General features: G+C 40.9%; 1 protein-coding gene across 1 annotated transcript in view; it reads left to right on the top strand.

Moving 5' to 3' along the window:
* The window catches only part of TSPEAR (thrombospondin type laminin G domain and EAR repeats), a 219,749-nt gene that overhangs the window by 140,926 nt on the left and 61,841 nt on the right, over nucleotides 1–16,982 (top strand). The window contains exon 9 of the mRNA XM_044060283.1: nucleotides 12,926–13,155. Coding sequence (XP_043916218.1) covers nucleotides 12,926–13,155 — 230 coding nt within the window. The remainder of the gene's footprint in view (nucleotides 1–12,925; nucleotides 13,156–16,982) is intronic.

The following is a 16,982-nucleotide window of genomic DNA, read 5'->3' as shown; positions in this document are numbered from 1 at the left end:
TACTTCTTGGCCTTAACAAAACAGAACCATCTGACAGCAAGAAAAGTTCTGCAAGCCTTGGGCTTCATGGCATCCTGCATAATATTGGTTCCTCATGCCAGGCTGCATATGAGAAAACTACAGTGGTACCTAAGGAATTTATGGTCTCAACACAAGCACAGCTTGGAAACCCAGATTCCCATTATTCCCTGCCTGAAGCAAGAATTCCTATGGTGGGCTCAGGCTTGTCAATCAAACACAGGATTGCCTTTCCACAGTACTCAACCAAGCCAAACCATCACGACAGACGCCTCAGACCCCGGTTGGGGGGCACACATGCTGGACAAGTGCATACAAGGCTTATGGTCTCAAAACCAGCTGCACCTACGCATAAATCTAAAGGAAATGCTGGCAGTAAAACTGGCAATTCAGGCATTCAGACCATTCCTTCAGCAAGGTCTATTGATGATAAGGACAGACAACACCACAGTTATGTGGTACATCAACAAACAGGGAGGCACACACTCGTATCCTCTTTGCCGGATGGCACTGGATCTCTGGAATGTGGCCCTGAGTTACAACATACAGTTAAAAGCAATTTTTGTACCAGGAAAAGAAAACATCCTAGCAGACATTTTAAGCAGGACTACCACGGATGCCCACGAATGGATGCTGCATCCGGATATCTTCAAAAACATTACAAGAAAATGGGGACTTCCAGAAATAGACTTATTTGCATCCCCACGCAATCACCAACTAAAGAAATTCTGCACAAGGACGTACCACCCACTTGCTTGGAAGGTGGACTCCCTATCCTTCAGTTGGAAAAACCTGACAGCATATGCATTTCCACCACTTCCTTTGATGCACAAAGTGCTATTGAAGATCAAAGAGGACCGTCCAAGGATCATTCTGATAGCTCCAGACTGGCCAAGGCAACATTGGTACCCATTACTGAGGAGCATGTCTCGGGAACAAATATGGCCACTACCCCTGGTTCCCTTGCTGTTAACACAGAACAACTACAACAATCTGCATCCAAACCTGAAAACTTTGCAGCTGACTGCCTGGAACATTGCATAAGACCAATTAACCCAAATTTATCCCAAAGGGTTAAAGACATTATCCTTGAGGCTCGCAGACCTTCAACAAGGAAAAATTATTCAGCAAAATGGAAAAGATATCTCATTTGGAGTACTGAAAAAGGAGAAGATGTGTCACTGGTAAACATAGCCAACATTCTGGAATACTTGGCAGAGCTCTTCCACACAGGCCTGTCCTATTCCTCCATCAAGATTCATGCATCAGCTATTTCAGCAGAATACGACTTGGATCCTCCTGTCTTCTCACATCCTCTGCTCAGACAGTTTCTGAGAGGAATTAAAAATGTAAAGCCTCCTAGGAAGCCACCATTACCAGCATGGGACTTGAACTTTGTGCTAGAAAAATTGACACTTCCTCCTTTCGAACCAGCAGCAACAGCAGAATTGCAATACTTATCATGGAAGACTGCTTTCCTGCTGGCAATCACTTCAGCAAAAAGGGTTTCTGAACTTCAGGCATTAATGGCAGTACAACCCTTCCTGATCTTCCATCAAGATAGAGTGTCCATGAGAACAAATCCTTCCTTTATGCCTAAGGTGGTTTCCAGAGTTTCTTTAAATCAGGCTATCCACCGACCTACATTCTTCCCTAACCCACAGAACAGGGGAGAAAGACTGCTACATACCTTGGATGTACATAGACAATTACGCTATTACCTGGACAGGACCAAGGACAATAGAAAAACTGACCAGCTGCTGGTAGCATATGCAACAGGAAGGGAAGGAAAAGCAATTTCAAAACAAACAATCTCCAAGTGGATAGGAAATTGCATTAGATTTTGTTACTCCTACCATGGAAAGAAAACTCCAGAGAACATCAGGCCTCACTCTACAAGGGCAACAGCCACTACCACAGCCTTCTTACGAGGAGTGGCTACCAAGGACATTTTAGAAGCTGCTACTTGGAGCTCCGTGCATACATTTGCCAAGCATTATAATTTACCTTTATACTCTAGATCCCGAGCAGGCTTTGCCACGGCTGTTTTGCAAGGGATCCTAACTACACCATAACTTTATTTGTCCACCTCCCCCAGTTTGGCTATGGTATTCTACCCATTTGTAAGGACTGCAGATGCATCCTTGAAGGACATAGTACAGTTTTGTACCTACCATAAATGTAGATGTCCGATAGGAATGCATCTGCAGTCAGGATTACCCACCCGCCTTCCCCTCTGTGGTGCTCCTAGGGTATTTGTCCATCTTATAGCTAGCTGGGGGAATCTGTTATGGTGTATTTGTTTGTATATATGTACATACATGCTTATTTTTTGTGTTTGCTCTCTACTTTTTGGAATCATTGGCATTTATCTAAATTTAGCCTTCCAAGAGGGCACCTGGCATCTGGGGCAAGAAACACTGAGGAAAATGGCGTCGGCTGATGCCTTTATACCCGAATAACTGCAGCTATGACGTCGGGTGAAGTGCGACACCAGCCGAGGCCAGACCCAGACTTTGGAATCCGGCCGACCGAAGGGCTGCCTGACGACAGGACAACCCATTTGTAAGGACTGCAGATGCATTCCTATCGGACATCTACATTTATGGTAGGTACAAAACTGTACTTTTTGTAAGGTACATACCAAAAGGGGCGTTGTACTCTATAATGGGTCTAATGAGTAATGAGTAGAGGGGAACAATGACCTCTTTCTTTCTGGATGAGAAACCTTTTGTGATGAGGTGTGCCACATAGAAGGATTTCTTGACCACTGTGGCAATGTGATTATCAAAGGAGAGACTATTGTCCACCTGTGTCCCAAGGTCTCTTATCACACTTTCGGTGTTAAGTAGACTACCGCCTATGTGGTAGTTCATGGGTACAGAGTTTTTACCAAAGGGGATGACAATGCACATTTTGGCACTGAGTTTGAGACCATGGCTTTGACACCAGGCATCTGTCTCAGTGAGGCCCTTTTGTAGGATGTCTACATCATTAGGAGTTTGAATTATGGCTTCTAGTTTGCAATCATCTGTGAATTTAGTTAGCCAAAGACCTTCTGTGTTAGCCTGTACTTCAGAGAAGTAGATACCAAACAGGAGAGGACCCACAGTGTGGGTTCTGTCAGTAAGCCAGTTGGCAACCCATCTTGTGACATAGGGATTTATACCTAGTTTAGTGAGTTTATCTATAATTCCAGAGTGGGGGATGGTGTTGAACACCTTGGCGAGATCTAGATAGTCTGTGTGAACTACCTTACTCTCATCTTTGGCTTTGGTGACTACTTCAAAGAAGTCTATCAGGTTTAGGAGACATGATCTGCCTTTTATAAACCTGAACTGTGTGGGGTCCAGAGTTTGGAGATCTTCAATGTCTTTGTTTATCAGTTCCATGATGATACGTTCCATGGCCTTGCAGACCAGGCTCGTCAGGCTAATGGGACCTGTTGTGCCCCCCCCCCTTTGTGGAGTGGGATAACCGTTGCGGTGCGCCATTCAATGGGCACAAAGACTGAGGTGAGGCTATGATTGAACATGGTACTTAGGTGGGGTGCCAGTTCATTCTGTAGTTCATGTAGAAGACAGCCTGGGATGTTGTCAGGTCCCATGGATGCTGTGTTCTTGGCTTTGGAGAGTGAGGTTTTCGCCTGTGAAGCCATGATTACAGGAACTTTGCATTTTTCCCGTATAAAGATGGGCCCTTTAGGGGGTGAGAGGGTGGTAAAGTTAGCACTGAACCTGTCTGCCAGGATGTTGGCAATATCAGTTGGTTTTGTATATTTAGTGTCATTGTGCTGTAACTCAGAGCAGATCTGAGTGTTGCCATTGAGATTCTTGACATAGCTATGGAATGCTTTGTGGTTGTCTTTAGAATCAGTGCTGATTTTGTTTTCATAACTAACTTTGGAGGATTTTATGAGGGATCTTGTGAAGCATTTATGTATGTGCTGTCATTTTCATAATCATTAGGAGTTGTTGAATACTAGAAATAAGGCTGCAAATGAGTCAGTGGTCCTTTGTGCAGGGTGAGTTGGGAATGTTAGCAGAGGGAAAAATTACATTGTTCTGCCAAAGTATATTTGAGGAAAGTAGTAGGCTGAGTATATGAGTAACACAAGAAAAACTGACTGACCTTCTGGTAGGGAGGAAATTAGTTCTGGACAGCTCTTTCAACTGTGACTTTAAACTTAAACCTGGTTCTAGGACAGAAATTCCTGTGTTCAGAATATTATTAAGTAAGATTAGCAACATGATGTCTGAAAAGGGGAGAACAGTAGAGCTAATTGAGGAGATTTACACCATTTTTGTGTAACAACCCCAGTATACTAGATGCAACAAAACTTGTGTTCTCTGAGAATATTTTTGTCATTGGCACAGTAAACTCTGGGTCACTCAAGAACTGAGTTATTGTGTCTCTCAGTAAGAGAACACACCTAAAAACATCCTACATTTCCTTTTCAGTTTTGGTAGAATTGATGGAGTTTATTTTGTATGCTGCTTTCTGTCACTTCCAGGTCTGTCCCAAGTTTTTAATCTAGCTTTTATTTTTCTAATAATAAAGTAAAACTGGAATTGTTGTATCTAGTTTGTAGATATGTTAGGAATAAGGGGTGGATATCTGTCCTTTCAAAAAAGAAGGGGTCATGAAAGAACTCCAAAGGCTTAAGTTGGACAAGACATTGTGGCCTTTGAGGATTCTCCCTAAATGTGTTAGAGAAGTGAGGAGAGAACTGGAAATATTATTATTTATTTATTTATTGACATTTGTTAACCAGGTTTGTCCAACTGGGCTTGTGGCCCATTTTCAGTGGAGACCCGAGGAGAAAAGCTCCAGTAATACATTTTAAAACAAGTACAATTTTAAACAATATTGATATAATAACAGTTATAGCAAAACAATTCACATATGTTGGGTTACATGCATAAAGTTAAAGTTGCATTAAAAAGAAGCTAAGTAACAATTTTACATTGATATAGTTCAATAGGTCAACAATAAACATTTTTTGTTTGTATAAAATTGTGCAAATGCATAGTAGACACATTGGGGAGAGAGGTGTAATGAGGTACTAAGTATGGTCCTTTTGAGGGTACATAAAGGGAAGGAAGACTAGGTAGGGTCATGGCAAGGGCAGGTTCTGGAATTGAGAAAATAAGCTTTTAGTTAATTTTTAAAGTGTGAAGTGTGGGAGATTGAATGTAAGTCAAGGGGAAGTTTGTTCCAAGCATGGACAAGGGAGTGTTTGTAGAGTAGTTTGCCTACTGACCTTTTTGGGTGGTAGATATCAAGTAATTGTTAGTTAGAAGTACAGAGAGTCCGGGATGGGATGTAGATGGAGACTAAGGAAGATAGAGATGGACAGAAGAAGGGTTTATAAAGAATAGAGTGTAGCATATGAAACTGATAAGATAGGAGAAACTGGGGAAGTTCAAGCCATTGAAGAGAGTTTAAAGAAATGCAGTGGTGTTGAGTTGTATGGGGAGTTAGTAATGAATCTGGCTATTTTATGGTAAGTCTGTTGCAGTTTGTTTAGAGTGGAGGCCTGGATATTGGTAAGAACTGCGGCAACGTATAAGAGGGAGGGGAGGAGGAGTGCCTGGCCCAGGGTAAGTCTAGATTCAGGGTTTAGGAATTTTTTGTTCCAATATAGCAGATCTAGTTTCTGGTTTGTTTTTTTTTATATATTGGAGTATGTGTAGGTTGAACTTGAGTTCATCATCGATAATGACCCCTAGGAGTTTTGTGTGGGTGTCAAGTTGGATGTTTGTATTGTTAGAAGATGTAATAAAAAGGAGGTTTTGTGATGAGAAAGAGAACGGGGAAGGAAAAGTAGGAGTTTGGTCTTTTTGGGATTTAGGATCAATAGGTTGTGAGAGAGCCATTTTTCAGTGGATAGTAGGGCCTGTTGGGTCAGGGAGTGTAGTTCAGGAATGTTATTTGAGATGGATATAAGTGTGGAGTCGTCGGCATACTGAATAAGGGAGGATTATTTGCATGAGGTGTAAAGATCATTGGTGAAGATGTTAAACAAAAGGGGTCCTAAGATGGAGCCTTGGGGAACACCAGTGGAGATGGGAAGGAAAGGTGAGGAGGATGAGAGCCATTTGACAGATTGTTCCCTGCCAGATAGATAACTATTAAACGAGGCAAGTGTGGAGGGGGATAGGTGGAGATTTGTGAGTTTGGATAGTAGTAGAGGATGAGAGACAGTATCAAAGGCTTTGGAGAGATCTAGGAAGAGACAGGAAATGAGTTTATTGTTGTCTAGAGCCTCTGCAATGATATGAGTGAAGGAGAGGAGGGCAGTGGTGGTACTGTGGTGAGGATGAAATCCATGTTGGGAAGGGGTAAGTAAATGGTGTGTGAGGAGGTGATTGAGAAGCTGTGAGTGAATACATTTTTCTAATATCTTGGAGAGGGGGGACAGAATGGCAATGAGTCGGTAGTTTGAGGGGTCAGTGCAGTTTCCACCTTTATGAAGAGGGATAGTGAAGAAAGATTTCCAAAGGGTGGGGACAGTTGATTCCAGAATAGATAAATTAATTAGTATAGATACAGGATAGGCAATTGAGTCGGCAGCAAGTTTGAGGAATGTAGGAGATAGATTGTCAGTGGAAGGAGAGCAGGGTTTTAGCTTGAGTAGTAGAGATTTGATGTAAGTAATGGGAACTGGCTCAAAAGAAAACAAAGTTGTGTTAGTGGGACTTGGAGAGGTGGGTGTCGAAGTAGAGTTTGGCTTAGAGGTTACTAGATTTTGGATGGAAGAGATAAAGTGTTTATTCAGGAGGATAGCTGTTTCCTGAGAGGCAGAGTTAGGGTATGGGGAGGGATTAGAGGGCTTTCCAGGATAGAGGATGTTGTTGAGAGTTGACCAAAATTTTCGAGGATTGGATTTGTTGTTAAGCTGAGCAGAGCTATAGTATACCTGTTTGTCATTAGTTGTATTTTTTTGCAAGGTTCCTCAGTTGTCTGTATTTTTGAAGAAAAGGTGGTTGTTTAGTTTTAGTCCAGGTTTTCCAAGCATGATCTCTTTGTTTCATAAGAACCTAGTCTCTTTGGAGAGCCAGGGAGCATGGTTTGATTTTACTCTGATCTTCCTAGAGGGAGCTAAGGAGTTTAGAGTATTCATGAAGATGCTATTGAAAGTGCTTACAGCATCGTTTAGGGGGAGGTGTTTTAGGATGGACCAATCTATGTGGTGGAGAATGGAGTTAAATTGGGATGAATTGAAAGTCGATAGTTTTCAACAGACTTTGATAAGGTGGGGTTTAAGAATATGGGAGTAGTGTCTTAAGATGGTAGTAGGGAGATGATCACTGAGGGAGTCAGGTAAGGTGGTGGGATTGTGGTATTGGTGGGGGGCAATTGGTAAGGATCCAGTCTATGATGGAGCTGGAAGTGGAATTTTTATGAAAGTGAGTGGGAGATGTTATAAGTTAGTGGAAGCCGTGTAGATGGATATTGAGTTGGGGGGAGTCAGTTGTGAGTTTGGACCAATAAATGTTGACATCACCAAGGATAAGTGTCTCATATGGTATGTTGTGGGAGAACAAGGATAGGATGTTTTCAAGAATGGGCAGATTGTTACCAGGAGGAAGGTAGATAGAGGCAATTGCAAGTTTTCTGTGGGGATTCAGATGGCAGTTAAGGATGATGATTTCAGCTGTGAGGAAGTCAGGAATTAGGGAAGGGTATGGTGAGAGGTTAAGACTGTTTGAGTAGAGGATGGCCACGCTACCACCTTTTTTTACAGGTCTATCAGATCGGAAGATATTATAACCTGGTGGGAGTATTTCACTATTTGAGATTTGTGGCTTGAGCCAGGTTTCAGATAGGGAGAGGATGTGAGGGGTATTGAGAGCTATCCATGAGTTCAGCTCAGTGACTTTATTTGCTAGACTCTGAATATTCAATGAGTAAATAGTTAAGTGTTTGGATGGAGATGACTGTTGTGACTGAGGTTGGTGACTGTTAGAGGAGTAAGATGGGGCAGTGTAGAGGTAATTTTGGGGAGAGAAGAGGGGCCAGGGTTGGGATGGATATCTCCAGAACAAAGTAGGTTTTTAGTGAGGAGAGAGCATGTAGTAGATGCTAGATGGAGTTTGTATAGTTTTGACTTAGCTTTGTGGGAAAGTTTAAAAATCTGTATTATGGATAGTTTATATAGACTTGAGGTAGAGGTAGTAAAGAGATTAGGGGAGATAGTAAAAGATGAAGTAGTTGGATATATGTTGTATGAGTCAGAAGTTGGTGAACATAGGAGTGGGTCAGAGAGATTGGAGTGGTAAGAGGTGGAGATAGAGAGAATAAGGAGTAGTGTAGACAATATTAGAAAATAATACATGTTGGAATAAAATATGGTCAGATAAAGTAGGTATAGAGACAGAGGTATAGAGGAAGTGGTGTTGACAAGATTGACAGATTAGTAAAGTGGTTGTGGCAATAGGCAGGATGTAGAATTGTAGTGGCTAGTGGGACAGAAAGGGGAGGGATAGTTAGGTATAAAGGTAATTGTAATGGGGGTGGGTGGGAATGGGGGTAGGGTAGGGGAGCGAACGGAGCGGGGCTAGCCCCCTGGTCAAGATGAAGTCATAGAAACAATCAGAAAAAGATAGTGAAAAACTAGCTTTAGAGATGAGGATATTAAGTTTCTAAAAGGTATAGTCACAGAAATAAAATATGAACAGAAGTAAGCTTACAAAAGGACACTGGCCTCAAGCTACACAAGTAGATTTACTTGAAGCAAACCCAGTGCTGTATGGTTAAAATAAGTTACAATAGAGAGGGGCTTTGGAGGGGGAGAGAGGGGTATTGCTAGCAGCTAAAAGCAGGGCAAAACAAAAAAAAACATTAATATGTAAGAGTCTGAAGATAGTAAAATAGGGCAGGTGCACTAGGAAAGGCAATAATTGTGAGGCTAGAAATGAATTCAGGGATGGGTAAAGTGCAGAACAGGAGAATATACACAGAAACAGTATAAGGATAGTGGGCAACCAAAGAGAAAGGATAGGAGCTGCTGGCGTCTGCTTTTCGTGGTGACTAGCAAAAAAAACACTGTAAATTCTTGTTGTGCTTATAAAGTCTAGCATTAATTAAAAGATTAGCTTATGTAGTAGTTATTTACTGGGACACATATTTCAGTGGTATTATTTTAAGCTTAAAATGGTGGCTTCCAAACAGATAGTTAGAGTTGCAGGGTATCTGTTAAGGTCCTCAAACCTGTGTTGCCTGTACTGTGGCCAGGAGAAAACTGCAGGGAAAAATCCACTAGGGCTATAAAAACAGAGAGGAGGGAGATTAGTTATGAACAAGTAATTCAGGAAAATAGCGAGAGACAAAAATACCATGGGTAGAGAGAAAAAAATTAATAAAGGTAGGCAGAGACAGTATACCTAGCATTAATTTCCATTGTATGAGTGTCTTACACACATAGCTAGCTAAGAACACAGCAGTGTTTACACCTATGCATAAAGTAATGCAGAACAACAGTAGTTAACAGCAGCACAGTGTAGACGTACACAAGGCAATAATTCACAAAGCAGGAAAACAGAAATCCAGAATACTGAGGACAACAATTGGTACACTTTCAGGCAATAGTTCTTCCTTTTACTTTAGTGCTACACCAAGAAATTATAGTAAAAACACTACAGATACATCTAAATGTGAAGTTAAGGTACTGTTGCTCCTTGCAGTAAGAAACTTAGTTGGTAAATATTCACATTTACAGTTTTCTTTCATTAAAAAACAAGAAATAAGATGAGTACAATTCAAACGCTAAGCTACCCGTGATCATAAGGTGCTGGAGCTCCTTGCGACAGGGAAAATAGACTTTAAATATTCACAAAACTAGAGTCACGAGGAAAAGTACACCAGAAACTGCATATGCAAGCAATATTAACTCAATATAATCACAAAATACTATATGACCTAAAGCAGATAAAGCAACAGAATAATCACCAAATATTGTAAGATTTAAAGCAGTTAAGGCAACAGAAAAGACATCACAAAACAGTTAATGCCAAAGAATATGCTATCTTATTAAGATAATCATAAGGGAAGGGCAAGAAAAAGACAGATGTCACGTGCTTTACATGAAGCTAAAGGTTATTAACCTTTCACTTTAACCTCAGCTACAGGGAAAATCATAACGAGAGAGAGAGAAAAGGTTATTTAAGGGATCTCTCAGATTTTCAGCCCTCATCCCTCATGTTTGCCAAGAAATTCAATGATCCCTGTACAGCCTTCTAGAACTCATTCCCTCCAATGGAGCTTTAGAACTTTGCACTGTAACTACTGATGGGTGGAGCCTAAGCTTTAATTAGAATCAAATTATGTCCTCACATTTCAAAAAAATTTTCATATTTCTAGAACTTTAGGGGTTACTAAGGAAGTTTAAATAGAAAACTTTTCAGCTCCAACTATTTTTATAGTGGTAGCATGCTTTAGGTTCAAGGTCTTAAACTGGATTTTACAAGTCACAGTAATAAAGTTTGTATATTTTGTGAACAATTTACAGTATCTCAGCAACCACTCGAGTTACAAACATCCTGTCCACAGCATTTTGTTCATCCAGATGGGACCTTTATGTCTGACTAAGTAGTTCTGCCTGTGATAATTGGTTGCTGATACATTTAGAAAAACATGACATTTATAACAATATAAAATAAATATATAAACATTACTTGTACAGCAAGTAATATCTCTTTACCTGCACTAGGTGATAAGGAGATATCAGTTGTGTTTGCCATCATGTATGCTTTAAGACAAAATCTTATGATATTTGGTATGTAGCATGATTTTGGAATGATTACTTCACATATAAACAAACAATATTTGATGCCTAGAGGCATCACTAGAATGTAACTGCAGAAACATCTTAATATGTCACTCAGCTGTAATGAGTTAAAAAATAAGCTGACCCAGCAAGCTACTGGTAAGTAAACATTTAAAAAGCAATTGCAGGCAGTTTCCAAAAAGAAAGCAGGACCCCCCCCAAACAAAGGACAATCTAATAAGTCTGAATGACTATATGAAGGACTTCTTCTTCTCCTCCTACCCTGGCAGTCCCATAATCCTTTCATAAAGTCTGAGCTGCCATTTCCCTCTTTGGCAACAGATAGTGTCAGACAAATGGTTCTGAGAGTAATCCCCTCGAGTTTACAGATGGCAGTGGGAGCCTCCCCACCTTTTCAGGGTATTTGTCCTCACAGACCAGAACAAACTCTTCTTTTCCCTCCTGTCATTCAGCTTCTGCTCAGTCAGAGGGTGATGGAAGCTGCTCCTCCTCCTCCATAGATAGGTGAAAATGAAAAGTATTATTCGGGGATGTTTCTGGTGCCAAAGAAAGAAAGCAATTCTGGACCTTTACTGCCTGAATCTGTTTATGATAGTGCCCTACTTCAAAATGTTTTCACTTCACAAAATTGTTACCCCTTACCTCCCATCTGAGTTTTCTAGTGACCTTAGATTTAAAAGATGCATATAATCACATTCTGTAGATTCAGATTTCAGACACTTCCTATGGTTTTCTGCGTCTCGATCACATTATCAGTTCTTTGCATTACCCTTTGGCCTATCTATTGCACCAAGGGTATTTTCAATCAGTCTAGCTCTTGTGATACTTTACTGCAGACTGCAAGGTATTCTCATTTTTTCTTATTTAGACAACTTGCTTGTCTTTTCAGAGTCTTTTTTCAACATATCAAGAATCTCAAACTTGGGTAAGGGATCTTCTACAGAGGCTGGAATTCCATGAGACCGTACAGATCTCCTGTCTGTGATCCACTCAGACTACCATCTCAGTAAGGCAATTACTTAAGATTCTGGTTGTCATGGCATCTGTGATACTCATGATACCTGTTACAAGACTTCACATTAGAAAAAATCCAATCGTACTTGAAATCTTTATAGTTCCAGCATCCCCATGTCCTGGCATTTCAGATTCCAGTCTTGGGGGTTGGGGTTTGTGAAAAGGGAGTTTTTGTGGTGGAGACACAATATTCTCAGAATCCAGGTCTCCCAGGCTCCCTTCCTGATCCAACACAGTCACAACAGATGCTTTAGAGTTTACTTGGGGAGCAGTGTCTATGGATATGAAAGTGATGGGTCTTTGGAATAAAAAAGGCAGACCAAAACACATAAACATAAAATGTTAGTTCTTATAAATGCTCTTAACTCTCACAATCACCTGTGATCCTTAGGGCCTCCAAAAGTATTTACAGACAGTACCTCAGGGGTGTGTTATATAAACAAGTAAGGGAGAACCCTCTGTATAGAGTAGCCATGGATATAGTTTTTCAGCGCAATCTCACTCTGCAGGCGTCTAACATACTGTCAGAGCAAAACTGTGTGGCAGACAAGCTGAGCAGGTCCAGGACAGACCAAAATGTAAACTCAATCAGTGGGTCTTCCAATATTTGATCCAAATGTGGGGAATACCTCAAACAGATGTTTTTGCTTTTGCTCACAACAATCAGTTGGCAAATACTGCTCCAGGACTCCATGTAAGAATACCTGGAAGACAGATGTTTTTTTTTCTTTTCCTTGAGCAAAAATGTTACTAATTGCTTATAAGTCCACCCTGTAAATTTGTTGGGAAATATTATTTAAATAAAACTCATTTTCACTAATGTCTGCAATTGTTAACATCATTAATTGTTAACTTTGATCACGCATTCCTCAAACGTGTCTTCTTCTTCACATATCTAGTAATAATTCCTTTTTATGAGATGGAATGACATCACAAGGAAATAGTAGGTACCTAAATGTTTTAAGAGTTTCCTAACCTATAAACAGTGATATATTTACCATGTTTAAAGAATAAAACCAGCTTTAAATGCAACAAAAAACAATGATTTGCTGTATTTCTTTTGCCACAAGTTAAATTCACATTTATTTATTTATTCCTTAGGTGACAATCACAATATCGATAGTGCTATTTACAAGTGGAATCCAAGAACAAGACTTTTTGAGACCAACCAGACTATTCCTACCTCTGGTGCTTATGACTGGGAATTTTTCACTATTGGACTTTACTCATTTCTGGTTGTGGCAAACACATTTAATGGTACTTCCACCAGAATTCATTCTCACATTTATATATGGTTGGGTGGCAGTTTTAGACTTTTCCAATCCATTCTGGTAAGTATTGTGACGTTTCACCTTAATTTGTCTTTTTGTCTTTTCCAGAAAACACAAATGCACAAACAAAAACATATATATATATATATATATATATATATATATATATATATATATATATATATATATATATATATATATATGTTTGGTACATTGGTACATCAAACGTTTTGGAAGTAGGTTTGTTTTATGAAAATGGCAGGTCATTTCAGGACACTGGCATTTGCTTTTGGGGATTGCTACACAGTGGGAAGTGAGATTTTTTTCCTTTCCTCTGTTGAGCAATCTCAGAGTTGGTATATATAACTAGCAGGAGATATGGGGAAGCCCCGATGCATTGAACATTGTTTTGTGTTTGTGCATGTGTGTGTGTGCGTGTGTGTGTGTGTGTGTGTGTGTGTGTGTGTGTGTGTGTGTGTGTGTGTGTGTGTGTGTGTGTGTGTGTGTAAATTTGTTTGTGTGTGTTTTTCTTATTTCATGCATTTAGTTCATTTGTGGTTGATACAGTGTATGCTGATATAGTAGACTGACTATATATATTTATATAACAAGGTTAAAGGCTTATTGTGCCTGCTTATTTGAACTGTTTCTTTCTGAAATTGGTGCGCCTTGTTTGCTGTAGCAGAGACTAGATTCAGAAATCCTGAATCTAGCCTTGTTTGTTTAACTTGAGCACTAATCCAGGCCATCTTTTTTGGAGAAGGTTCCCGTGCACCCTAGTGGCAGGAGTGTGCAGTTAGAACTTGTCTGATTGAAGACTGCTGGAACAGGGCTCAGTTTTGAGCTTTTTATTGGTTAATTGGTTAATTTGTTTAAATCAGTTTGCCCATTTGCTACTGTTATATAAAAAAATACACTTTATGCATTTTTCCTTAGCTAGGGTTAAACTATTCCTGGCGCCATAAAGTCTGCTCTTTAAATTTTCCTTAAAAAAAACAGTTTTTTAGTTTTAGCACTCAGATCTGTTTCTTTGAGCTCAGCACTTGTAAAGAACTCAATATAAGCACTAAATAAGCTACAAATTGCTACAGCACTCAACTTTCCTCACTTGTCTAGAGGAAAACAGTTTTTAATACTTAATAAATAAGCACCTATGCAGGCATGTCTAAGGGTCAGCTCCCGGTGTTTTCTCCTGTCTACCTAATGAATCTGGGCATCTTGGGGCAATGCAACAATTGCCTCATGTACACAGACAACCCTCTCCTCCTACCACCCAACACTACAACATGTGACAGATGCACTTATATAGCCAAACTAGAAGCAAAGCTCTCTTCACCCAAGACTGGACTAGACAGTCAAGAGGAGAAGGTAAACACTTGCACCAAACCACACTCATCACATAGTCCCTCAAAACCTACACCACCAAAACAGACACATAGAAACACAAAACACACACCTACATTCGCGGAGGCTCTCAATAAAAATCTGCTCAAGCAACAGAGACCTCCAAAGCAGAAGTGCAAGCAACCCCCATCCCCCAACACAACCCAAATGACACATAGCCCACAAACTCAGTGTGTCACTCAACCACAGCCCATAGTCGGGCACACTGATGTTCCACTCACCAGGCTAAACAAGGAGAAAGTTACTGTCAGCTGCCTGTCGGGTACCAGGATCCACCACATAACACATGCACTCAGGTCACTCCACAGCAAGTACAAATATGACTCTGTCATTGTCCATGTTGGTGTGAATAACCTGAGATGTACCTCCCTGGACTACATGAAAAGAGACATGGAGGAGATCTTCGATCTTGTAGCCCAGGCAGGTATGACCCTAGCCCTGAGTAGCATCCTGCCTTCACCCAAAATGATACCACAGTACAAGGACAAAATGATTGACTTCAACAATTGGCTAAGCTTCTAGTGTCCTTCTAAGGAGATCCAGTATCTGTCTGCCTGGGATGACATGATCAACAGACCACGATGTTTGCTAGAGATGGCCTGCACCTGTCACCCTTGGGATACAGGCTACTGGCTAAGGCTCTTGCCACCCCTATAGTGCCTTTTTTAGGCAAGGTTCAAATTCACCACCGTAACAGGTACAAGCAAGCAAAATCTGAGGGTAATGCTACTCAATACCAGAAGTCTAAACCTCAAAATGAATTCACTCAAGGCACTCCTTAAAATGGAGAATATCGACATCTGTGCAGTGACAGAGACCTGGTTCAAGGCTCCAGAGAACATCCCTGCATTACCAGGCTATAATTCATACCACACCTTTCGGCCACCTAACCTGGACCGAAACACTAAAGGTAGAGGCATGTCCATATTCATTAAGGATTTCCACACCTCCAGGCTAGTTGCTCAGCATAATGTATCCAAGATTATCCAAGTGCAACTAACTCTGGGCAAGACTGCAATCCAAATTGTAACTTGCTACAGATCCCCAACTATGCCCCAGGATTCCCACTCATTTCTTGATACACAGGAAAACATTAGGGTACAACTCAACACCCTCATAATGGGCAATTTCAACTACACCACCATTAACTGGGAAAACTACTCATATACCAACTCTTTTGCTCATCGTTTTCTGGAATTCATAAATTCCAATGCCTTGGATCAACTTATCCACACCCCCACCAGGGGCAGCAATATCATAGACATGGTCATTACCAACATGGGTGACCAGTGCTCCACCCCAGAGGTCAATTCATCGTTGGTCAGATCCGACCACAAGCGAATCACCCTAGACATCCACATACCTCCCACACCCCCCATTAGGGAAACCACTGTAAAAAATTTCTCCAAAGCCAACTTCATGCTTCTTAAGACAGAAGTAGCAAACGTCACGACACCCATGCAGATGGACAATAGAGGTATGACTGCTGAATCCTTCACAAATGCACTTTATAAGCACTTACACAAGTCCATGGATCGTGCTATCCCTAACAGAACCAAGAAGCTATCCTCCAAAAAAGGAAGCCAATGTGGTGGTCCCCTGCCATAAACAAACTCTACAACAGAAGAAAGAAACTGTTGCAAAAAAGAGTAAAATCCCATGATTGGAGGAACTCCCTGGTCAGCCTCAGTAAGAAGCTGAGATCACTCATAAAATCCTCCAAAGCTAGTTACAAAAACAAAATTGCCACTGATTCTAAAGACAACAACAAAGCATTCTATAGCTAAGTCAAGAATCTCAATGGCAACACTCAGATCTGCTCTGAGTTACAGCACAATGGCACTAAATATACAGAACCAACTGATATTGCCAACATCCTGGCAGATAGCTTCAGTGCTAACTTTACCCCTCTCTCACCACCTAAACAGCCCATTTTTATACTGGAAGAATGCAAAGTTCCTGTAATCACGACTGCACAGGTAAAAACCACACTCTCCAAAGCCAAGAACACAGCATCCATGGGACCTGACAACATCCCAAGCTGCGTTCTACATGAACTACAGAATGAACTGGCACCCAACATAAGCACCATGTTCAATCATAGCCTCAACTCAGGCTTTGGGCCCACTGAATGGCGCATGGTGATGGTTATCCCACTCCACAAAGGGGGAGCCACCACGGTCCCCAGGAACTACCACCCCATTAGCCTAATTAGCCTGGTCTGCAAGGCCATGGAACATGTCATCATGCAACTTATAAACAAAGACATTGGTCATCTCCAAACTCTGGACCCCACCCAGTTTGGGTTTGTAAAAGGTAGATCATGTCTTCTAAACCTGATAGACTTCTTTGAAGCAGTCACCAAAGCCGTAGACGAGGGTAAGGTGGTTGACACAGCCTATCTAGATCTCACTAAGGCTTTTGACACCATCCCCCACTCTGGAATTATAGATAGACTTACTAAACTAGGTATAAATCCCTAT

The sequence above is a fragment of the Protopterus annectens genome, chromosome 2.part0 (genome assembly GCF_019279795.1).
Source record: "Protopterus annectens isolate FY-2018-M chromosome 2.part0, PAN1.0, whole genome shotgun sequence".
NCBI classification, from domain to species: Eukaryota; Metazoa; Chordata; order Ceratodontiformes; family Protopteridae; genus Protopterus; species Protopterus annectens.
The sequence above is the reverse complement of the archived record's forward strand: the minus strand, read 5'-3'. Positions and strand labels throughout refer to the sequence as shown.